General features: G+C 38.7%; 1 protein-coding gene across 2 annotated transcripts in view; it reads left to right on the top strand.

Annotated features, from left to right (window-relative positions):
• The window catches only part of AHCYL2 (adenosylhomocysteinase like 2), a 161,196-nt gene that overhangs the window by 127,471 nt on the left and 8,101 nt on the right, over window positions 1-25,624 (top strand). For both annotated transcript variants that reach the window (XM_080818004.1, XM_080818003.1), the window contains exons 3-12: window positions 1,116-1,259; window positions 1,700-1,800; window positions 7,641-7,743; window positions 9,170-9,264; window positions 11,865-11,971; window positions 13,066-13,182; window positions 16,841-16,904; window positions 17,375-17,463; window positions 19,792-19,862; window positions 21,956-22,050. In XM_080818004.1, the coding sequence (XP_080674130.1) occupies window positions 1,116-1,259; window positions 1,700-1,800; window positions 7,641-7,743; window positions 9,170-9,264; window positions 11,865-11,971; window positions 13,066-13,182; window positions 16,841-16,904; window positions 17,375-17,463; window positions 19,792-19,862; window positions 21,956-22,050 (986 nt within the window). The remainder of the gene's footprint in view (window positions 1-1,115; window positions 1,260-1,699; window positions 1,801-7,640; window positions 7,744-9,169; window positions 9,265-11,864; window positions 11,972-13,065; window positions 13,183-16,840; window positions 16,905-17,374; window positions 17,464-19,791; window positions 19,863-21,955; window positions 22,051-25,624) is intronic.

A 25,624-nucleotide genomic window follows, 5' to 3' on the forward strand; every position in this document is an offset into this window, starting at 1 on the left:
AAGAAACTATCCTCCAAAATTTAAATATAAACCATGGAAGGAAATTAAAACATCCAGCAAATGATTAACATCTACAGAATTGTATGAAGACTGAAAAGATCTCAGCTAAACATGTGAGTAGCAGCAGTTGCCCGTTAGCCACCATCACAAGTCTGAGACCTTCCACCTTCTAGCGTATATTGCTAAATGGATTAATCATGAGGACATTTTAGTATACCAAAGGAGGATTTATGCACTTCTTTGGGAACCTAAAATGCCTATTGCTGGGCCTACTGAGGCCAGCAAGAAGGGAGAGCACACTGAATACCTCATTGTCAATATCTAATTGGGTCTGCAGGCATAGTTCAGCCTCATCAGAGCCAGTCTTCAAAAGAAGGCTCTGTTATGTCAGACAAACACTTTTTGTGCAGTTCTTAATTACTTTCCCATGGGTTCTCTAGGTCTTATCTGTTCAGTTATTGTGCTAAAACACAAATTACAAGAGGCACCTAAGCAGCAGACAGAGAAGGGTAGCTTGGATCCGAGAATCCCATAGGTTAATGACCATGATCTTGCACTAAGAACTTTAATCTATTGCTATTGTGGTGTAACCTCTTTCTTTTTGCATATTCAGGGAGCTCTCACGTTCTGAAGATTGCTAGCCCCAGATTCCAAGTTAATGCTAGGGGGAATGTCTTTGGCAACCTCTCTGGCTTCCTCTTTCTTTCTTTTTTTTTTTTTTAAAGATTTTATTTATTTATTTGAGAGAGAATGAGTGAGAGAGAGCATGAGAGAAGAGAAGGCCGGAGGGAGAAGCAGACTCCCCAAGGAGCTGGGAGCCCGATGCTGGACTCGATCCTGGAAGTCCGGGATCATGACTTGAGCAGAAGGCAGTCACTCAACCAGCTGAGCCACCCAGGCGCCCTCTGGCTGCCTCTTTCTGACCTGTGGCTAGCACTTTCCACAGGAGGTGTTTGAGGCAGCTCCAGACTGCCATGTTACGTGTTAGGTGTCTGCCATCAAGGTGTACACCTGTGTGGTGGTGGATGAGCCAAGAGGCCTCAGTTCACTCCATGGTTTGGTATTTTAGAGGAAGCTGTTCTTCTCCCTGAGGGTTTTTTATTCTGTCATTTCAGCGGCTTCCTATACAGATAGCTCTGATGATGAGACTTCTCCCAGGGATAAGCAGCAAAAGAACTCTAAGGGAAGCAGTGACTTCTGTGTCAAGAACATCAAACAGGCAGAGTTTGGACGAAGAGAAATTGAAATTGCCGAACAAGGTAAAGAAAGCCAGCACTTTTTCCTTCTCAAGTTGCCTAGGTCTTTTTGTCCATGTTAATCCCTTTTTATGTCCTGGGGTCTGGTCGCTTGTGAAATTTAAGTGTGGTTTTACTACAAAAGAAATCTGAACTTAGGAAACACTGTGGAGAGGGAGTGAACTCTGGTGGGTCTACAAGGAGATCCTCCTATACCAGGAAAAGGGAAAGAGTAGATGAGGAGGACTGGGATATAGGGCATCCGAACTCTGGAGCATTTGCCTCTGCAAGCCTCTTAGAATGAAAAATCAGGTTCAATGTCTTGATCCCTTGAGAAGCCCAATCTAACAAAGAACCTGATTAGGGGAAGAATCTTCTCTTAAGAGAGTAAGTTCTTCTGTTTATTCTTTCTGTCTCATTCCCTCCTCTCTAATAGTGCTGTGTTATGTTTTGTGCCTTTTCAGAAATGCCTGCACTGATGGCTTTGAGGAAGAGAGCTCAAGGAGAAAAACCTTTGGCTGGAGCCAAAATTGTGGGTTGCACACACATCACTGCTCAGACTGCTGTGAGTCCTTTTTCCTTCTCCACATAATAATAGTTAATAATAGCCACCAGCTGTTGAGTGCTTGCAGCATGCCAAGCAGCGGGTTAAGAACTTACTAAGTATTAGTTTATTAATCCTCAAAATGGCCAGGTAAAGCAGGTATTCCTGTTGCTACTTTACAAATGAGGAAGCTAGGGCTCAGAGTGTTTTAAGTAATTTGTCCAAGGTTATACAGCTAGTAAATCATAGAGTTAGGATTTGAACTTCAATATATGAGTCCCAAGTTTATGCTTTCTCTGTGCTGCACTGCTTTCCCCTTATCTTCCCTTCCAGTGTCATTTCTTTCTTTATTTCTTTTTTTTAAAGATTTTATTTATTTATTTAACAGAGAGATCATAAGTAGGCAGAGAGGCAGGTGGCGGGGGTGGGGGGGGAGCTGCTGAGCAGTGAGCCTGATGCAGCACTCGATCCCAGGACCCTGGGATCATGACCTGAGCCAAAGGCATAGGCTTAACCCACTGAGCCACCCAGGTGCCCCGCCGGTGTCATTTCTATGAGGCAGCTCTCTTTGGTTGCTTTCAGCTGTGAGAGAAAACCTGATTCAACCTGGCTCAGACATAAAGGAATTTATTATATTCCATAGCTAGAAGTCCAGAGGTAAGGTGGACTTTAGATGTGGGATCTCAGGGCTCCAGTTTCATCTGTCTGATTCTCTTAGAGCTGCCTTGTCACTGCTTATTTCATCCTCAGGTTCATAGCAAGATGATTACAGCTCTTTGAGCTATCACAAATTAACATGAAGAATAAGGATCATTTCTTCCTCTTCCCCAAGAGCAAGATATTCCATCATGTGTCATTGAACTGGGTCACATGCCTATGGCCCACCAGTCCTGCTGAGAGGACCAGGGTTATCATGATTCATTTAGACCAGTGATTCTCACCCCTATCAGATTCAGTGTCTCCTTTTTATAAAAATATTAAAAATATTTTTGCAATGCCCCGTATTATCTTAGAATAAAATTCAAATAAAACATACCTCGGTACATATTTTTTAAAATTAATATAAAATCTTAACTGGAATTTGAAGGAGGAATAAAAGAAAAGTAATTTATAATGAAAAAAAATGTGTTTTTTGATATGTAAATGCTTGGGCACAAGCATAGTGAAATACTTGGATATTTGTACTTCCTCATAACATTATTTAGATGAGAATGCCACAGATGTGGATGGGGATACTGGTTACTGCTTACTGCTTACTGGTTCTAGAGTGTCAGATTGGCATTGCCAAATTATATGATTTTCTGAATCATAATAAACTGTAAACAACTTTTTAAATTTCTAAACAACAACAAAAAGTGTGTGTTTTCTCTTAATTTACACACTTGTTGCATTCCTGGAAAAGTTATTATTATTTTGTATTAAAACTACAAAAACATTTTTCGTTAACATGTGAAGTGGAATAAGGTTCTAAACTTAGATAATTATAAATAGGTTTCTCACGCATGTGAGAACATTTGAAAACTACTTAATGTGTTGTGGTTTTTGTTGGTTTTGTTGTAAGAGACTGTCTCTGTACTTTCAAAATATCAAAACCTTTGGTCCTGATCACTAAATGCCAGGGGCATTCCCCTCCCCTTGTAACAATCAGAAATGCCCCCACAGTTTTCCAGCGCTCCTCTGTTGAGAACCACTGACTCAGAGCCCTCATCAAAGATGTAAGAGATATTGAATTGCCAACCATAATGAGACCAGTACAGGAAATTGATGTATCGAGAATTCATCTGAAATCTTTTGTATGATTTATAAGACTCAGGTCAACTGTATGGTTAGATCAACTTTCAAAAGATTATCTCCTGAAGCATAACACTTATTTATATAGCCACATTCCTGATTAAGTACAGCAGAGAGTCCTTAAGACCCAGACAGCTACTGTGAACATCTTTACCATGAGACTTTCTGGATTACGTGTTCTCTAAGGGAAAAAAATACCTTGACTGCCCAAAATTAATATAATAAATTGAAAAGCTGTCTCTTTTTGGAGCCACAGACTAATGAATCAAGGCAGAAACTCTCTTGGAATCTTTTTTGGGCTTCCCCAGTCAGGGACATGAGACTTAAGTGTGGCAGCTTAAAATAGTAAGTGCTCTGTACTGTCTCATGTTGCTAAATTATATCTAGTTTCTTTTTTACCCCCTGGCTCACCAAACATTACCACCTTTCAAGGTTCCCTTTTATTTTCTCTTGAATGGAGTAATGAAAATTAGTTTACCAATTTTCAATATTATTTTGTTCTTTCCTCCCCACATTTTTTCTTTTTCCTTTAAAAAATAATTACAGAGGAATTTTGCTTTGTTTTTAATCTCGACTTTCTTTTTCTGATTACAAAAGTAGTTCATATTCATTTTATAATACTCAGTCATTACCACAGTCATTAGCATAAAAGGCAATCTCCTATAATCCCATGTTCCAGAAGTAACTATCATAGTTAATGGTTTCCCATCCATGTTTCTAATGGACTTGGATCTATTTATATTTTTAGGCGTGTTTCCATAGTTCCTTCTAATAACCAGATTTCTTTGCTATTCCCTCTAAATAGTGATGATTGAAAGTTGGGTTAAACCAGCTTCTAAGCTCTTTCCTCCTTCCACTTCTACCTGCATTCACTTCTGCTTGAGCCCTAACAGCCAGCAGTCTTGACTTAGAATTCTTTGAACCGTTCTTATATTCTTGGCCCCAGTCATTTTTCTTTTCTAGTTAATTTATATTGCTAGTTAAATTATATTGCTGTAGGTGAGTCTCAGTATCCTTCTTTTGTTTGACAAATTTGAGAATCCTAGCTATATGAATTCAGAAATTCTTTAAGGTGAAAAATAAAATGAGAGGGGAAAAATATGGTATCAAGTGTTGAAAGGTAGTAAGGAGGGGTGCCTGCGTGGCTCAGTGGGTTAAAGCCTCTGCCTTCGGCTCAGGTCATGATCCCAGGGCATTGGACTGTCTGCTCAGCGGGGAGCCTGCTTCCCTGAGTCCCACACCCGCCCCCGCCGCCCCCCCCCCCCCGCCGCCTGCCTCTCTGCCTACTTGTGATCTCTCTCTGTCAAATAAATAAATAAAATCTTAAAGAAATTAAAAAAAAGAAAGGTAGTATGGACTAGAAATTAAGACATATGGGTATTTCTGCTATTAACTTACTATGTGGCCTTGGACAAATTACTTTAGGGGGTTAGCCTAAATTAGTGGAGTTGTTTGCAAGTTTTTTTTTAATTAGAACATAATTAGAATTTTTATTTAGCATAGAAATATTAGAAAATACAAGTTTGACAACATGAAAAGTACCAGTACTCAGAGTTAACTACTGTCAGGAAATTTTAAAACAAGTTTTTTAACCAAAGCTTTATTCTTGTTAAAATAGTTTATAATCAAAGCAGTAGGTGGAGGGGGGCACCTGGGTGGCTCAGTCAGTTAAGCTTCTGACTTGGGCTCAAGGTCATGATCTCAGAGTCCTGGGATCAAGCCCTGTGTTGGGCTCCCTGCTCAGTGGGGAGTCTTCTTGTCCCTCTGCCCCTTCCCCTGTTCATGTTCTGTCTCTCACTTGGTCTCTCTCACCCTTTCTCTCTCTCTCTCTTTTAAATAAATTAAATAAATAAATAAATAACTTCTTAAAAAAAGAAAAGCAGTAGATGGTATACTACCTTCTTTAAAAGAATCCTACCTCTATCTTATATAATGAAGTAAAAGTAAGTCAGGTTCTAGGGGTGCCTGGGGGTCTCAGTCAGTTAAGCATCTGCCTTTGGCTCAGGTCATTAGGACTGAGCCCTGTGTTGGGCTCCCTGCTCAGCAGGGAGTCTGCTTCTCCCTCTCCCTCTGCTGCTCCCCCTGCTTATGCTTTCTCTCACTCTCTTTCCTGCTCTCTGCCAAATAAATAAAAATGTTAAAAAAAAACAATCAACCAACCAACTAAGGATCAGATCAGTGGAGTATTTTTTTTTATAATTTTTTTCTTTTTTTTTAAATTTTATTTATTTATTTGACAGAGATTACAAGTAGGCAGAGAGACAGGCAGAGAGAGGTGGGAGGGAAGCAGGCTCCTGCTGAACAGGGAACCCGATGTGGGGCTCAATCCCAGGACCCTGAGATCATGACCTGAGCCGAAAGCAGAGGCTTGACCCACTGAGCCACCCAGGCGCCCCATTTTTTAAAATAATTTTTAAAAATAATTAAAAAAATATTTTTGGGGGGTGCCTGGGTGGCTTGGCAGGTCAAGCCTCTGCTTTCGGCTCAGGTCATGATCTCAGGGTCCTGGGATCGAGGCCCACATCAGGCTCTCTGCAGCGGGGAGCTTGCTTCCCCCTTTCTCTCTGCCTGCTGCTCTGCCTACTTGTGATTTCTCTCTCTCTCTCTCTCTGTCAAATAAATAAATAAGTACAATCTTTAAAAAAAATTTTTTTTCTTATGGGGAGCCTGGGTGGCTCAGCCGGTTAAGCATCTGTCTTTGGGTCAGGTCATGATCCCAAGTTGGGCTCCCTGCTCAGCGGGGAGCCTCCTTCTCTCTCCTTACCTCCCCACCCCCACCCCTGGACTCTCTGTCTCTTCAAGTAAATAAAATTTTTAAAAACAAAAAGTGGTTAAAATTAAAGTAATAAAATATTTTTAAATTTGAAATTAACATGGATTTATAGATAAGTTGCAAGTATAGTGTGGATCACTTTTTTCTCAGACATTTGGGAGTAAGTTGCCAATCTGATGCTCCGTCACCCACAAATACTTCAGTGCATACTTTCTACAAACAAGGACATTCTCTCATTCAACCAGTACAGCTATTCAAAATCAGGAAATTAACATTGACTTATATTACCATCTAATCCTCAGACCTCATGTATCTCATTAATTGTCATCCCTTTTAGTCTCCTTTAGTCTGGAATAGGTCATCAGTCTTTCTTTGACTTTCATGGCCTTGATACTTTTGAAAATTGCAAATGAATTATTCTGTAGAATGTGCTCAGTTCTGCTTTTCCTGATGCTCCCTTATTATTAAATTCAGGCCATGAGTTTTTGTTAGGAAGTGATACTGCATTTTTTTCATTGAATCTTATCAGGTGACACATTGATCTAGACTTGATATATCATTTGTCAAAATGATGTTCATTTGGATCCTTTGCTTGAGGTAGTGTCTGCTAGATTTTTCACTGTAGAAGTTATTTTCCCCCTTTGTGATTAAAAGGTATTTCGTGAGGTAGTAATATGAAACTATGTAAATATCCCGTTCTTCATCGAACTTTGAATTTTTTCATTTATTTACTTACTTTTATTTGTATGAATCATTGTTTCCTATTTTATTTAATGGATTATAACCCATTACTATCACTATTTATCGTGATGCTCAAATTGTTCCAAACTTGTCCCAGAGGAACCTTTTTCATCTTGCTTCTGTGACTTCTTTGTCTTTTGACACATCCTCTCATTCTTTAAGTACTTACTTGCTTCTGGTATATGATTATCTAAGCTTATCTTGTACATTCTTTGCCCTAACTCTGGAATCAGACATTTCTCCAAGGAGCCTGGTTCCTTTTTTTTTTTTTTTAAAGATTTTATTTATTTATTTATTTGTCAGAGAGAGAGAGAGAGAACACAAGCAGGGACAGCAGCAGGCAGAGAGAGGGGGAAGCAGGCTTCCCGCTGAGCAGGGAGCCTGATAGGGGGCTCGATCCCAGGACCCTGAGACCATGACCTGAGCCAAAGGCAGACACTTCACCAACTGAACCACCCAGCTGTCCCCCAATACACTTTCTTATTGTCAGAAACTTAATTTCCTTGACCAAATGTTTGGCTAGCTTTGTTTATCTCCTGCTTTCTGTTTAATACAGGTGCTTATGGAAACTCTGGGTGCGCTGGGGGCACAGTGCCGATGGGCAGCCTGCAACATCTATTCCACTCTCAATGAAGTGGCTGCTGCTCTAGCAGAAAGTGGTAAGATCTTTTGCTTGTCTTCTGTCTTCGGCTAAAGTAAGTCTCCGAAAAGTTCCATGGATTCAGTATAAATCTTTAAGAGAGTGACATTTAAGGATCTGTCTTGGGGGAATGGATCCCTATTCTTGTGAGTTTGCTCTCCTTTTGTGCTTCTCTTATTAAGTATGATGTAGGTAACTCTGTTTTACAGTTGGCAAACACCTTCTTATGTCTAATATTATTTTCTTAGTTAATGCTTTGCCCTGACTTGCTAATATTAGACCACCAGTGAACACTACATGTTGTCTAAGGTAATACAGATTAGAAAATAAAGTGCTTCAGGCGTAGTTTTGTGGTCCTGCTGGTTTTTCAGCAGTTTGCCCCGATTTAATGTTTGGTGTTTCTGCTTCAGCAGTAAAAAGGACTTGACTTGGCAGATTAATATTTGATCACAATGGCTACTGACACAGGAAGGACAAAATAAAGAGAGATTTGGACTTTGCCAGTTTCTTGTCTTTCCTCTGTGGCAACACAGCACAGATCCGGGTACCAAATGCTTATTGCTTCAGAGCTCTTACAAAATGCTGGGAAAGCTCTGTGGTATATGTATGTCTCTCCTTTTGCTAGCACTTTAGTATTTCATTTGTTTTTCGTTTATATTTATTATAAAATTTTTATTAATATATAAAATATGTATATAAAAGGGCACAAGTATTAAATATATAGCCCAATGAATTGTACATATACATTCTTTTTTTTTCCCAACAAATGTTTAATGGCCTAATCTTAAGAGATATAAGAACAAATGAGACCATGTCTTTGCCCTAAGAATCTTATATTGTGATTGAGGAGAAAAGACATAATATATAAATAATGATAATATAAGGACATATATGATAAATGCCACGACAGATCACAAATCTGCATTTAGTGCACAAGCAAGCAGCTTATAAAAGTTCAGATTCCATGAAAAATCACTTGCAGTTAATCAGGCTCCGTTAGGAACACAAAACTTAACTGGGCTATGACAACATTTTAACCGACGGAGAAGAGCATAGGGGTTCTCCTGATGAAGAAGGTGGGATGACCAAAGTGTAGACACAAGAAAGATCAGAGTGTAGTTGAGAAATGGTGAGACTTCCAGTTTGACTGGATCAAGATGTACTCATTTTTGATTTCTTCTTTTTTTCCCTTTAATCTTACTTGTAGCATCCATCATACTCTTGTCCCTTTTCTTTGTCTTTTTTGTTGTCTCAAGAGCAAAATGACCACCAAAGACAAAGAAGTGCACGAAGAGGCTGAAGACAGGGTTAATCAGTGAGGAAAGTCAGTTCAAGGAGTAGAGCAGAATGAGAGAATGGGAATTGGGGAAAGCCAGTATCTTGTCAAAATTTAGGGGCAGCCCTTCTTTCAGGCTTTAACAATTTCTCTTTGTTCCCCTTTTCAGGATTCCCTGTCTTTGCCTGGAAAGGAGAGTCAGAAGATGACTTTTGGTGGTGCATTGATAGATGTGTGAATGTGGAGGGCTGGCAGCCAAACATGGTGGGTTAGATTTCTGCTAGCACAATTCGAGAGGAATTTGGTGGGGACAGAGTGGGGGCCTGTGGCCTGGGAGAGGGTGTCCCAACAGGAAGGAAGGAAAATGCTTCCTTTTCTATTTTATCTGGGCTTCCAGCAGAACTGGATGCTTATGTTTAGGGTACCCTAAGAACTTTGAACTTAGCCTCAAAGTGCTAAAATTACTGGTGCTGATCTTAAGAAACATTTATATTCATCAGCAGCATTAAATACTGCTCAGGGTTCACACATGGCTGGTTCAAGGTTAATGAGTTACCATCCCCTACCCACCTCCCCCCTCTAACAACAATAATGAAAATGCACACACAAACACACATCCATATACAGCTCCTGTGGTACTTAGCTTTTCTCTAGAATCATGGGCTAAATTTATAGTAAATATGAGGAGATCCAGGTTCAAATTTCTTCTCTTTATTTTCCACTTTAAGAAAGATGCCTAAGCAAAAAGTTTTGGGTTTTTTATTTTGCTTCATTTAATTTTGGTTCATTTTTGAAAAGACCAAGTTCTCGAAGGCTGATAGCAGCTTAGAGTCACAGAGAAGCAAAAAGCTGCACAAAGTATGAAGCACTCCTTTTTCACAAACATTTTGCATATGAAGGAGACGAGAAACTAGGGAATCAACTGAAAAAAGGGTCCTTGAAGCTCCAGTCCAGCTATTGCTTGCGGCTAAAAATTGCAGAGTAGGCCTCACTTGGTACACAAAGAGGGAAGCAACCTCTTTCTGGATTCTGTGATGCAGGTTACATTGCACCACATGCTGGCTTCAGGAAGCTGGGTTAATACCCTGAAAGGGAGGGAGGAGTCAACTGTGAGATGAGTCAGCTCATTCCCACAGAGTTTAACAGTGACTGAAGAAGTATGACTGACAAGACCTAAAGGAGATGGGCCAGGGGGTTTCTGTGGGGAATAAAACATCAATTTTAGAGTCAAGAACATGGGAAGGACATGGGATTGCAACCGGAGAGCATTTACAGACTATAGGGCCAGCACAAACTGCTGGAACAGCTGATGAAGAAAATAAGACAAGGATAAAAACCATTGTCACCCCAGAAAATAGAGCCCATTCCACTTGGGATCCTGTCAAGATCTAATACTTTTACTTGCTTTCCAGCCTCAGGAAGATTCCCTGGTGGCAAGAATTTCTGTAATAGAATAACATGGTGGTGAGAATTATGGGTTACATTCATTAAATTAATATTAGGGATAGCAATTACCTGCCTGTGTTAGATACCTCTGTTAAAAGAGAAAAGCAAACAAGAATAGTGGGACTTAAGACCAGAGTTTCCAGTTGCTCAGTATTTTTTATCTCTGACTTTTTTATGTGACTAGGGATCAGAGGCTGCAAAGGAGAACTCTAGGAAGGATTCCATACATGCAGAAAGGGAGAGAGAAACTCTGAGAAGCCTTTTCATTTCTCAGGGCATCTGTTCTGAGGGTTCCTACTGGGAGAAAAGGGAGCATTAACTTATAGAATGGAGCCAATGTGTTTTAATGAGTCTTGGATCCCTGCTCTCAAATAAACTTCAGTTGAGTCAGAGAAAAGAGGTCATGAGCAAGAGTAGGAGCAAAAAAGAGATGAAGTGGCAGACACGAGGTAGGGGATTTTGTGTACGTAGGGGTCCAGGATGGCATTTTGGCAACTTGTAGTAGAGTTGGTATTTGATGAGAGGGTGCATGCCAGTAGGGAGCAACTCAGTTCTGTGGGGACTTCCCAGGGATCATCATTTGGAAAGTCCTGCTGAGCATTTCTGACAGCTAGGTGAAGGGCTGAAGTGCCACAGCCTAGTGCCCAAGAGCATTCCAAGCTGGTCTTTCTTTAGCTTATTTATAATTCAAAAACTTTCCTCTGCTGATGAAAGCTCCAGTGGGCACAGCATTGTGTTTATCTTTAATCCCAACCTGAAATAGTGATGAGCTGTTCAGAGGCAAGCTTGCACACCTACATGCTGCACAGTTCCCTAGTTATTTTTAATTTGGTTTATAGAGAGTGTGAGGTTTCGCTAGGCAAAACCCTTCAGTGCTGCCTGATATTTTGGGTGGGAGAGTGCCTATGCTTTAGGAGAAGTGAAGGATTAACGAATACAGTTTTATAACCCATTGTTCTGGGAGGGAGACTAATTATCTGGCTTCATTTAAACTAAGCCTTGACTGAATATATTTGAAGTCCTGAATATAACTGGTTAGAAATATGCTAATTTCAAGGTCAGGCTTTCTGATTATCCACAGTGCATTCAAGAACTAGTTGTCTAGATAGCCACTTAAGCTATTAGTTCAGAAGAAAAATCCTCATTTGTTGCTGTGTGTTTTGATATAGTAGATGGGCTATGTGGGAAGGTGATTTGGCTGTGAGAATTACAATTTGGCTTTTCACCTCTTGTTGTATTTTACTTCAGTGTAATGATTGGTCATTATATATTGGCTTTAAGTAACTTCCCATAACCATATGGGAAATTTGAAATATCTATAAATTGGCAGTTAGAAATTGGGATAAAAGACCCAGAGCAACCTGGAAACCCTGAGCCTTTGGTAAAATAAATGGTATTATTGATGCTTATTTTTGCAGATATTGGATGATGGAGGGGATCTTACTCACTGGATTTATAAGAAGTATCCTAATATGTTCAAGAAAATCAAGGGCATAGTAGAGGAGAGTGTTACTGGAGTCCATAGGTAAGATTGGACATAGACGTACCTGGTTTTATGCAGCCTAGATATATATTCTGATAATCACATACCTATAGAATACAATATGTTAAAAATCGGAACCTTCTCTGAGGTATTGAGATCTGAGTCTGCACACTTGTGGTTTTTGTTTTTTTTTAACAATGCAAATAACAAACCTAAAATTGGGAGTTGGGGACAGGTAAGGGAACAAGTGTGGTCCTCGTATTTTCTAGTCATTGTAATGAATTGACTGCTTGTCCTTTTTAGATGAATTTATTCATTCCATAGATACTTATTTAACTTCTACAATGAGCCAGGAACTTCTAGCAGCTGTGCTAGGGATCTAGCTGTGGGCAAAACGGACAAAAACTTGGGTCCTCATAGAGCTTACATTTTTACTTAGAGAACAAGGATTTGGGGTTCTGTTTCTCAAATGAGCAGTAATTCCCTCGGTAAAATTGAAATAATTTCTGTTTACTGTTATTCACTCATCAAGAACTGAAAGTATGAAATGGAAGTTTTAGAGAAGTAAATTCTGAATAAGCCACCATCACTGCTTCAAGATAGTGTGATCTTTTTGAATATACCATACCTTTAGACTCTTAGAAGGGGATGAATTTTGAATAAAATACCTGGTTCTAAGCTTTAGTTGATTCAACTTAAAATGAAACTCCTGTATGTAGATACATGTATTTATATGATGTATATGTATTGAGATTATAAAATTGAGACTATTTGAAAGTTAAAATTGTTGCATTAGAGTGGTAGGATTCAAATAGTACTTAAAGTTACTCTTTGTATAATGTAAAAGGGGAATAAAATTAATAAGCAATTTAAAATTTTACATTTTAATTCTTCAAATTTGGAAGTGGGTCAGAGATTTTTTCCCCACATGCCTTGTAATTAAGATCTTCATTTCTCAGCTGTATACAAACTTTAGAAAGGTAACCTTTATTTCTCTAGATACACCTAATGGGATGAAACTAGCATGTCTCATGCTCTCATGCCCATACAACATATTTCTGTAATTTGTTATGAAACTGACAGTAGGTTGTAGTATCTCACTGTTTTGCGTTCTTCGTGATTTCCCTCATCCTCAGGCTGTACCAGCTATCCAAGGCTGGGAAGCTGTGTGTTCCGGCCATGAACGTCAATGACTCGGTCACCAAACAGAAATTTGATAACCTCTACTGCTGCCGTGAATCAATTCTAGATGGGTAATATTTTGTTGTCTTTGGAATGAACTTAGTTGTTGAATTGAGGTTCTGAGTTTTTTGGTTTTGGTTATTTCTAGAAGTCATTCATGTAGCACCTCTGGATCTATCACTACATCATACTCAGTATTTTATAACCCAGATCTACCATTGCTATCCCTATGACAAAGCACATCTATTTCACTTAAAAAATCAGACTAGCCTCTATCTATTGATGGCAAAATTTTTACTTTGTGACCCTATCAGGCCTGCAAGTCAGTAATTAAAGTCATAAACAGCTAAGAATCTTTGATGATTTGGGAAGAGGTTCCTGGTGTTCCTGTTCTAAGTAATGTTACTAGTTTTTAAATTCCAACCAGCATATAATTCTCTGGCCATCTGGAAAGTTGTGGTGAGCAAAAAGTCAATCCCAGAGGCATTTCTAGTCTTTTAAATCTGTAAGGACTTAAGGCTGACAAAAGCTACTTAGGTGTATACCAAATACTATGTTCTTCTAATGCCCACTTTCTGTTTCTACACTTGTATCCAGATAATCCTTCATCCTTGTTCAGAAGTCAGTAATTCCCTCCATGAAACCATGAAGTCGATTTAGAATATTGCTAAGCCAAATGGTTTCCATCATGTTTAGGTTAATGGAAAAGCTAAGAGTGGGCCTGTGGGGCACATTACTAATGAGTCTGGACCGTAGGCAGTTTGCAACACCACAGGTATTAGAGCCAGAAGGCCTGGTTTGACTGTTGGCTCTATCATTTAGGTCTTGGAATAGTTATTTAGCCTCTCTGCACCTATTCCCTCATCTGTAAAATGGTGACAATAAGTCCTACATCATAGAATTATTGTGAGGATTAAGTAAGATAAGGTAAGAACCTGGTGTTCAACATTAGTTCCCTTGTCCTTCTTTCTAGAATGAAATAAGTTCTGGATTGAATTAGATTTTAAGGGAAGCTTTTTACTTTAAAATCTTTTTGGAGGGAGGCAGATATTCTTTTTTTTTTTTTTTAAAGATTTTATTTATTTATTTGACAGACAGAGATCACAAGTAGGCAGAGAGGCAGGCAGAGAGAGAGGGAGAGGGGGAGAAGCAGGCTCCCTGCTGAGCAGAGAGCCCGACGTGGGACTCGATCCCAGAACTCTGGGATCATGACCCGAGCCGAAGGCAGCGGCTTAACCCACTGAGCCACCCAGGCGCCCGGGAGGCAGATATTCAATGTAAATTCAGTTTATTGCTAATTATTATTTCTATAGAGTCAATAGTATTATCAGACAGATTGTACATATAAATGAATTCTCAATCCATCAGTCTGTTTATAGACTGTGCCTTGTTTTGGTTACATAAAAGTGTTATAGCTTACGTGAATAGCTTTGATGAATAGCTTTGCACCTGATATCCCTTGAGGAAGAGAGGCAGAAAAGCTCAAGAGTAAAGCAACGGAAGCTCATAAATAAAATCTGTTGATTTTCTTTGCTGTGATAACCATTCCAGGACCATTCTCTTACACCATGACTTTCGAGTATGATAGTAACCCAGCTAGACTTATTCTCTTCACTCAACAAGAAAAGCCTCTGCACTTAATTGATATATTTTTAAAATTTAATTAATTAATTTATTTATTTATTTATGTTAACATACACTGTTACATTACTTTCAGGTGTACAATATAGTGATTCAGCAATTCCATACATCACTTGGTGTTCATCCCAAGTGCTCTCCTTAATTCTTATGACTTGTTTCACCCATCTTTCCACCCTCCTTCCCTCTGGTAACTTATCAATTTGTTCTCTATAGTTATGAGTCTTTATCTTTTCTTTTCTTTTTTTTATTTTTACTTTTATTTTTTATTTTATTTTTTTTCAATCTTCTAAAATTCATTTTTTATGCAGCACACCCAGTGCTCCATGCAATACGTGCCCTCCATAATACCCACCACCAGGCTCACCCAACCCCTCACCTCCCACCCTCCAAAACCCTCAGTTTGTTTCTCAGAGTCTACAGTCTCTCATGGTTTGTCTCCCCCTCTAATCTCCCCCAACTCACTTCTCCTCTCCATCTCCCAATGTCCTCCGTGTTATTCCTTATGCTCCACAAGTAAGTGAAACCATATGGTAATTGACTCTCTCTGCTTGACTTCTTTCACTCAGCATAATCTCTTCCAGTTCCGTCCATGTTGATACCAAAGTTGGGTATTCATCCTTTCTGATGGAGACATAATACTCCATTGTATATATGGACCATATCTTCTTTATCCATTCGTCCGTTGGAGGGCATCTTGGTTCTTTCCACAGTTTGGTGACTGTGGCCATTGCTGCCAAGAACATTGGGGTACAGATGGCCCTTCTTTTCACTACATCTGTACCTTTGGGTAAATACCCAGTAGTGCAATTGCAGGGTCATAGGGAAGCTCTATTTGTAATTTCTTAAGGAATCTCCAAACTGTTTTCCAAAGTGACTGCACTAACTTGCATTCTGTTTCTTTAAAAAAAAAGAAGAAGAAGAAGAAGAAGGAGAAGTTCTGTTTCTAGACATCTCATTCACTTTCTCTCTCTCTCTCTCTTTTTTTCCTGTGCTCATTTGTTTTGTTTCTTAAATTCCACATATGAGTGAGACTGTATAGTATTTGTTTTTTCCCGACTGGCTTATGTCACTTAGCATTATGCTCTTTAGCTCCATCCATGTCGTTGAAAATGGCAAGATTTCATTCTTTTTGGTGGCTGAATAGTATTTGCTATTTACTGAGTTTCACTGAGGCTCATGGAGTTCTACTTGTTCCTACTGAGGAGTTGTCAAATCATTAAAAAGACAGGATTCCTACTCTTATAGACTGTTTTCAACAGGAGAGGTAAACAGATAAGTGAACAGAAAGAGTCACAAATATTTGTAGGAACTGTCTATCTCAGAATAGGCTGGTTTGAGTTGAGAACTTTCTTCTGCCTAATGAGGGATTCCTAGAGAAGGGACACTAGCTCAACCCAAAGAGAAGCCAGAACCTACTGCTACAGGTTCTTCCAAGAGACTCTAAAAACAATAAGGACATTTATTCTAGCTTCATAGAGAATCAGAGACAAAAAAGTAGAGCAGGTCTGAGAAAGAATCAGCCCCAGAAAGCGCACTCTCTCATGCAGTCAGTATTGTGCATGTCCAAGCTCTTCTCCCTCTTGCCACCCATTACCCTCTGTGTGGAATTAATGAGGGACCCGTTGTCCCTTCTGACGCTGCTAAATGTAGCACTCATTTATCAGGGTTATCTTCTACGTTTCTGTCTCATTAAATAAGACAGAATAATGTTTCCATTAAGCTAGAGCTTTGTCTCCTAAATAAAAAATGTTACTTTTATTCTATTTCCAAAAATTATATGATAAATATATACTGCTTTTTGTTTAAAAGTTACTTTGCAGTCTACAGCTTCTTGCCTTCTGCACCACTCCCAAGACAAGAGGAAAAAAGAAAAAAAACCCTCGCCTGTAGCTGGAATTGATCGGATAGCATGGAGTGAGAAAATACATATTTTATTCAACCTTTCTTTCTAGTCATTGGTTAGCACAGAAACCAGGCTTTCTTTCAGAATGGAACAAACAAACAAACATGAAATCAAAGGTACCCATTCTAGTCTTAAAGGAGAAATGAGAGAAGATTTTTCTGATTTAATGGTTTTTCTTCCCCTAGACTTAAAAGGACAACAGACATGATGTTTGGTGGAAAGCAGGTGGTGGTGTGTGGCTATGGAGAGGTAAAGCATAACTTTTCACTTACTAGGTGTATAAAATATGATTTTGGTGAAACATACCAGATTCTTTTATTTTAGGGATGTGAGAATACATTCACTCACCACTCTAGATAGGAAAAAAAGTAACTTCAGAGGCCCTCTGGTTTCTTTTTTCCTTTGCATTTTTGCCATTTTTTTCTCAAGTTGATTTTCTGACTTGTTCCAGCACCCTGTTTATGATGTTCTCGTAGCTTGTGTTTTGATTATAAATCGTGAGTGTGGGTGTTCTTATGTACATGCACGTGCTGAACGGGAGTTAGGAGTTTGTTTATGAACCGCATTCATTTATTTGTTTTTTCTTGTTTTTCCCCAAGCATGAGTCTATTCAGTGAAATTGCTTTTGGGGGCGGAAAATGGGATACAGTTCACCAGAAGCTTTGAGATGTTGTTTTCTCACTGACTTTCCTTATTATTGTACTCTCTCCCCTCTTCAGGTGGGGAAGGGGTGCTGTGCTGCCCTAAAAGCCATGGGCTCTATTGTGTATGTAACTGAGATTGACCCCATCTGTGCTCTTCAAGCCTGGTAAGCATGCAAAATGAAACTTGCTTTTTCCTTTGTGCCACCATCTATTGGGATCTTGTAACTGTCACCAAAGAATGGTGATAAAATGCCACATTTTATCTTAGAGGGGCCCAGATCCTGAGAGATGCTGCTGTTAACCATAAGCTTCCCTCTTCCAAAGATCAAGTAGCTCTCTCCAAGAAAGCAGAGATTATCAGAGAAACTAAAATTTTGAATTCCTGTGGAAATCATTAGAGGGAATGACTTGAGCCAAAGAACAAGTAACTCCTTACCTTCTCCATATATAATCCTCCCCCTTTTTTTTTTTTTAAGTAAGCTCTATGCCCAATGTGAGGCTTGAGCTCATGACCCCAAGATCAAGAGTTGCATGTTCCACCAGCTGAGCTATCCAGGCACCACAACCCTCTCCCTTTGAAAACAGTGATCAAAAAAGAAATAAGTTGGCATCAGATCCTTTCTGATGTGATGTACCGAGAACACTTCTGTGATACTCTTTTCCTAAATGTATGACCTGAATCTCCTCAGGAGGAAACATCAGGCAAATCCAAATAAAATCTGCTGTCTCTGAGTGAAGGGTATAGGGGGGTTTGTACTATTTTTATAATTCTTAAGTTTGAAACTATTTCTAAATTAAAGGTTAAAAAATAGTTCCTGTCTCATCCATAATTTCCCCAGTAGATTTGTTGGCTTTCTCTGAATCAGGGTTCATTAACATGTTTTAATACTGATTGAGACATTGATTCAGATTCTCTTATAGACATGAACTGATCACTTACTATATAATAGGTATTGTGCTCTGTGCTTAGGATGAATAAGATGAATATATGAATGAGGCAAGGTCCTGCTTTTAGAAGTACACAAAAAAACACTGTGAGTGGAATAAGTGCTCTGATGGGGGTAAACAGTACATAGTCCTATAGGAGCCAAAGGAGAAGCACCTAACTAAAGAACAAAGAGGCAGGGTAGGAAGAGATGTCAATAGAGCTGAGTCTTGAAACTTGTATAAGTCATGTCTTAGTTTGGACGTAAGTTCCAGGTATAAGGAACATGTCACAAGGAGCATAGCCACTGAGGAAGGAGAGAACGTGGCACATTTAAGAAGATCGAAATACTTTAATGTAGCAGGCAGAGAGGATAAATTTGGGAGAGTGGTAATATCTAAGGTAGGAATCCTATGTGAAAATGATCATGTATCTGATAAACATTAGGTCTTATCCTGAGAACAGGCAATCTCACTGAAATATTTCAAGCAAGGAAGTGTCTTGATCTAAATTGCATGTAGGGAAATTACTCTGCAAAGTAAATTAGAGAGACATAAACCTAGAGATGATGACATCGGGCCAGGGGCCACTGTAGGAATCCAGGCAAGAGGTAATAAGACCCGAGCATACACAAGACCAGCATGTATGGAGAGCAGGGTACCGATTCAGATTTTAAAGAGTTAAGGAAAAACAACCAGATTTGGTGACAACTTCAATTGGGGAGAAGAGGACATTCTAGTTTATCTGGCTCATACACTTGGGTGAACAGTAATGCTGTTGATCAAGAAGAAAATACAAAAGAGGAAATAGGGTTTAGGAGTACAGAAAAGATAATGAGGTTTTGTTCAAACCCAATAAATTTGATATTCTTATGGGACATCCAGGAGAAGCTATCCAATACATAATTTGATCCAAGGCTCTGAAGCTTCAGAGAGCACTAACCTAAAGATAGATTTGTGCAAATCAGCCATCAAGAAGAGTCATTTGCAGCCAAGGGAAGGGTATGGATAAATACTGAAAGAATAAAGAAGAGTCAGGGCAGAAATGTACAGAGTACCAGCTTTTAAAGACCAAGTAAGACTGAAAAGGAATAATCAGAAAAGTGGGAGGAAAACCAGGAGAGAACAGTATCATGGACTCTAAGGAGTATAGTTTTAAGAAGGTAAATAATGTTTAATGCAGGAAATTAAGTGATGTAAGAGTCTAAGATTTGTTTATTTATTTATTTGTTATCCAGAAGATTGTTGATGATCTTGGGGAGAGTAGTTTCAATGGGGTAGGATTCAGTGGCTAAATTGCACTTTCTACGAACTCAGTTTAGGAATCTCATGGTAACCCCTGGGTCTCTGTTTTCAGGAAGAATTAAGTTGCAGTGATGCAAAGAAACCTTTACTTCTGTCCTGTATGAACTTAAGGAGATGGTTTGAATTTTTCCCTGCTAAGAATAATCTAGCTATATCAAGAAATGACATTGTAGGTACTGAAGGAACTTAGTGATAGCTTTTGAGGTTCTGTGGCAAAAGCCTCCCAATTGCCTTTGTTAATTGATCGTGCTTTATTTTTACAGTATGGATGGATTTCGACTGGTGAAATTAAATGAGGTCATCCGGCAAGTGGATATTGTTATTACCTGTACAGGTATGATTTTGACACGTACAGTGGAATGGCACTTGGGAATGCTTTCATGGAACAAGTGAAAAATGACCAGAAATGTTCTGAATAAACCAAAACTCGAAAAGCCAGATACAGAGGTCTACAAAACCAGTCAGTCTTTCACATTCTTTCCACCTCTTTAGAACTCTGACCAAAAGTATATACCATCTAGGTCATCCCTAGAGGAAAGTTTCTCTTTAACTGTTCTGTAATTACCACGAAGATGGCTAGAGATAAGTTTTATTTGGGAAACCAGATCTTATATTTGTAAATTTGATTTTTTATTTTACTTCCAAAAGTAAAGTATATTTCTCTCTAGTCTCTGTAATTAAAGCAGGCCTACAGCAAAATTCATAGTTAGAGAAAGTGGGAAAGGTAGTTGTATTAATTCCCAAGGAGGTAAATTGGAGTTTTAGAGAGAAATATGCAGAAATGGCTAGTTTCCTTGGGCTGAGATACTTTGTCTTTATGGTGGGACCATAAATGCTAGAACACTGGTTTTTATTTGTAATTATATTTTAGAGGAGGAAAATGAGAATATTTAAGAATAAAAATATATTTGTAGCCTCAGGGTGAGATGGGGGCAGAGAAGAGGGACCATAAGAAACTGTTCTGGCTTCACATCAACCCACTTATGTCTTTTTTTATAGCTTTATTGAGATATGATTCAGAAACCATACATTTCACTTATTTTAAGTGTACCTTTCAGTATTTTCTAGCAAATTCACAGGGTAATACAACCATCACCACAATCTAATTTTTTTATTGAGATAATTCACATACCATAAAATTTACCCTTTAAAGTATATAGTTCAGTGGTTTTTTAGTGAAGTTGTAGAATGTCTGATTCCAGAAACTACACCACCCCCCAAAAGAAATCTCATACCATTAGTAGTCAGTCCGCATTCTTTCACTCTACCTTTCTTGAGCCCTATGCAACCATTAATTTCTCTGTTTTTATAGATTTGTCTATTTCATATCAATGGAATCATACAGTATGTGATCTCTTATGACTAGCTTTTTTTTAACTTAGCATAGTGTTTTCGAGTTTCATCCATATGATAGTATGTGTTGATATTTCGTTCCTTTTTATTGGTGAATTATATTCCATTTTAAGGATATACAACATTTTGTTTATCAGTTCATTGGTTGGTGGGCATTTGGGTTGTTTTCACTTTTTGGCTATTTTGAATAATGTTACTATGAACATTGTGTACTATGTTTTCCTGCAGACATTTTTTCCATCCTCGTGAATATTTACCTGCCTGTATATACCTAGGAATTGCTGGATCATATGATGATAACTCTACTTTTAATATTTTGAGGAATTGCCAAGCTTTTCCAAATAGGTGGCACCATTACACTCCCACTGAGAATGCATGGGGGTTACAATTTCTCCACATCCTTGCCAACACTTGTTATTATCTGTTGTTTTTACTATAGCCATCCTAGTAGGTGTGAAATGGTGTTTTATTGTGGTTTTGTTTTTTAAGTATTTTTATCCAAGTAATCTCTACACCCAGTATGGGGCTCAAACTCACAACCTCAAGATCCAGAGTCACACACTCCACAGACTGAGCCACAACACCCCTCATTGTGGTTTTTTACTTGCACTCCTATAATGAGTAATAATGTTGAACATCTTTTCATGTGCATATTGACACATTTTCTTTTGTACTTCTTTTGAGAAATGTCTGTTCAGATCCTTTGCTCATTTTTTATTTGGGTTGGTTGCCTTTTTATTATTGAGTTGTAAGAGTTCTTAATAAATTTTAGATACAAGTCCCTTACCAGTTATATGCTTTATAAATATTTTGTCCCATTTGTGTGTTGTCTTTTCAGTTTCTTAATGATATCATTTGCAGCACAAGTTTATTTTTTCTTTGGTGGCTTGTACTTTAGGTGTTATATCTAAGAAACTGTTGCCTAACCCAAGACCACAAAGATTTATTCCTTTGTTCTACTGAGAGTTTTATAGTTTTAGTTCTTACATATAGGTCAAGTAAAATTTCATATATGGTGTGAGGTAGGGGTCCAACTTCATTTCTTTTCGTGTGGATATCTCTTCTATTTTTAAGGTAACAAGAATGTGGTAACCAGAGAGCACTTGGACCGTATGAAGAATAGCTGTATCGTTTGTAACATGGGACATTCCAACACAGAGATTGATGTGGTAAGATTAAGAAACTCGTTACTGGGGGCTTTTTTTTCTCTCATTCCCAAGAAATATAAACTGGAAGAGGAAAGAGAAGAGTCACCAGCCATCCTAAACATGACTGTCCTAGCAGAGCTGTCCTCAGTCTGTTCACTTACTAGCCCTATGACCTGTGCTTGTGGATACCATAAAGCTTCTTCATCTCAGTCATTTCAAAAGATTATTTTCTTCCACCCAGCTTGATACCTGCTTAAACTCTAAGCCATTTTATCTCTCACTTTGGTTCTCTGATTTGATTATATTCACCCTAAAATTATCCAATCCAACATAACATTCGGTCCTACTACATCACCCAAGTAATAGTTAAGAGAAGCGTTATTTCTTTCTTTTCAGACTTACCAAAGTATCTTGCAGTGTGACTTTCACTCTGGTTTTAAATTTTCATGGCATTTTTCTGGCTCAGCTGTATTTCTCTCTGGGTAAATGGCTCAAGCAAAGCATGCTTTCATCTGCCCTGAGGGCTGCTCTGATTGAGCTTCAGCACTGCCAGGTAAGGATCAGTTGATATATTGAGAGTCTGTTGGATAATATCTATTTTAAATGGTTTCTCTTTTTAACTCTGCTCTATTCCTCTGTTATTAAAAATAGCTGGAAAAACAACCTAGCAAAGCCTGTTCCTACCCTTGAGGTTTCTGAGTGGCATGGCTCCATTACTCTTGTCTTATCAGGTTATTTTGCTTACAATGAATAATTTTGAGTAATTTCTTTTTTCAATATTGAAATTTAAATACTGAATGGTTCTTTTGTTGTTGTTAAGTTTCATTTATGTGACATACTGCCCTTTTACTAAATAGTCAAAGATATTAGTATTTCTAAAACTATCTAGCACATGATTATCCTTTTCTCAATTAATCTGCTTAGAGAGCCCCAAAACAGGAAAAACTTAAGGAAACTAGTCATGCTCTGATATCTAAAGAGAAATCTTCTGAGTAAGAGAAGGGGGAAGGAGTTTTCTTTCCTAAACCCTCCAGCTCTTAAATAAAAACAATTCCAAATATAATCATGTAATTTTTATATTTTTACCTTATCTCATTTCGTCCTCTTGACTGTCCCACAGGCATTATTCTTTTCCCTGATTTTCAATCAGAAAACTAGAACTTAAGTCCATTGTTCAGTCAGTGATTCAAAAATTAAATGGGAGCACAAAATTCAGGCTTTTTTTTACTTCTTGTCCAGTTTTTGTTTTGTTTTGGTTTCCTGTACATTGTACTATTGCCTCCTCATGATTTCTAGGTAAGCTTCGATTTGTGATGGCTCTCTCTCCTCTAAAGCCATCCAGACATAAGTAATCCCAGGATAAAGGCCAGGACATTATACCTTCAGTCATAAATATTTATTGTGTGATTGCTGTATGCCAAGTGCTGTTCTAGATTCGTGGAGTCAATGAACAGAACAGGCAAAAATTCCTGCCCTCAAAGAGCGTGCATTTTGGAGGAACTTGAGTAGCCATGTGGATTTTTAGGTGAAGAACATTTTGTGAACAGCCAAAGCAAATGCCCTGAGGCAAGAGTGTGCCTAGTCTGTTTGAGGATCAACAACGAGACCAGTGTGGTTGGAGCAGAATGAGTATGGGGCAGATTAAGAGTGGAAGGTGAGGTCAAAGAAGGAATGGACCAGATCTTATGGGGTCTCAGAGGCCATTATAAGAACTCCTGATTATATTCTGAGAGAAATAGGGTACCATTGTCAGATTTATAATAGTATGACTTCCATTTTAAAAGGATGACTTTTATTTTAAAAGCAAAAGGATCACCCTGGCTGCTATGTTGGTACTAGATAGACCTAGTTTTGCAGGTATTCTAGGTAGCTCCTGGTATCTAGCACCGACACTAGCCAAGGGACATGTCTTAATTCTCTTTGTGCTCTTTTTTTTTTTTTTAAGATTTTATTTATTTATTTGACAGACAGAGATCACAAGTAGGCAGAAAGGCAGGCAGAGAGGGAGGGGGGAAGCAGGCTCCCCGCTGAGCAGAGAGCCGGATGCGGGGCTCGATCCCAGGACCCTGAGATCGTGACCTGAGCCGAAGGCAGAGGCTTCAACCCACTGAGCCACCCAGGTGCCCCTCTTTGTGCTCTTCTTAGCAGAAGGTATATGACTAAACTAAATGGTCCAGAAAGGGAGAGGCTCAGAAGGCTTCAGAAAAGTTAAGTTACTCAACCTTTGATGGTAGTGTCACAGGACATAGAAAATGAAATTTAAGGAAATAGCAAACTCAACTAATAAGTGAAACCACAATGTTCATTCACTGTTTAATTTGTATTGAATAATTGCTCTGTTCTGTGCTGAGTATTTATTGGCTGAAGAAATAGTGAAGAACGTCCCTGCTCTTGTGGCACTTAGATTCTAGTGCAGGACACAGACAATAAACAGATAGTTTCATCAGTTAGTGCCTAGGATTGAAGAAAAACAGCAAGGTGGGGACATTGAGAATGATATTTTAGCTAAGGTGATCAAAGAAGGTCTCTTTGAGACCTTCTCAAAGGTCTCAAATGAGATAACATTTGAACAAAAACCTGAATGAATTGAAGGAATAAGCCATCCAAGCATTTTACTCAGGGAGAATGGTGTGTAAAAGATGCTGAGGTAGAAAATGCTTGATGTTTGAGGAATAGAAAAGAGGACATTGTGGCAGGAACAGAATGGGCACAGGGATGAGAACAGCGGCAGCTGAAGGAGGGTAGTGGGTTATGTAGTTCTTTGTAGGTCACAAAAGGACTTCAGATTTTTTTCTGGTTACCGGGGAAGCTGTTGGAAGCCATTCCACGGGTGCCCGGCTGGCTCAGTCAGTAGAGCATGCGACTCTTGATTTCAGTCATGAGTTTGAGCCCCACGTTGGGTATAGAGATTACTTAAAAAAAAAAAAAAAAAAAAAAAAAGGAAGCCATTCCAATGGGAAAGTTTTGACCAGGTGACTGACAAAATCTGGTTTGTTTTAACAGATTACTCTGGCTGTGATATAAAGAAAACACTTCTGGACTTGAGTAGTGATAGGGACAATAATAGGAGGCCCTTTCCATATTTCCAGTGATAGAGAGTGGTAGCTCAGATGACATGGATAAGCCGTGGAGATGATGTGTTGTGAAGGTAGGACAGTTGGGATTTGCTAAATGGCTTGGATGTAGAGAGTGAAAAGAGAAGAAAGTCTCTATAAGTTATCTCAGTGAAACAGTAAAGGAGAGTGATTCAGTATATTTTTCCATATATTTTTAGCAATCAAAAATGTAAGGGTTTTTATTTTGGGGGGTTGGGTGTGTGTGTGTGTGTGTGTGTGTGAATTTATAGTTTTATCTAACCTTGAGATGTTGACTGCTGCATTTCTAGGAAGGAACCGCTCATCAAAACAGTTGGTCATTTAGAAAACTGCATTTTTTCTGAGAGATATTAATGCTGTAACACTAGCAAACCTGTGATAGGGTTTGTGCTCTGAGCTGCCTTTTGGCGATGTCTTTCTTTCACATGTTTCCTTTTCTCTTGAAAACAGACTTGCTTACCCATATTGCATCACCTAGATGGCCGGTGTGATTGTAAGCT

The sequence above is a fragment of the Martes martes genome, assembly GCF_963455335.1.
Source record: "Martes martes genome assembly, chromosome: 11".
Classification (NCBI taxonomy): Eukaryota; Metazoa; Chordata; class Mammalia; order Carnivora; family Mustelidae; genus Martes; species Martes martes.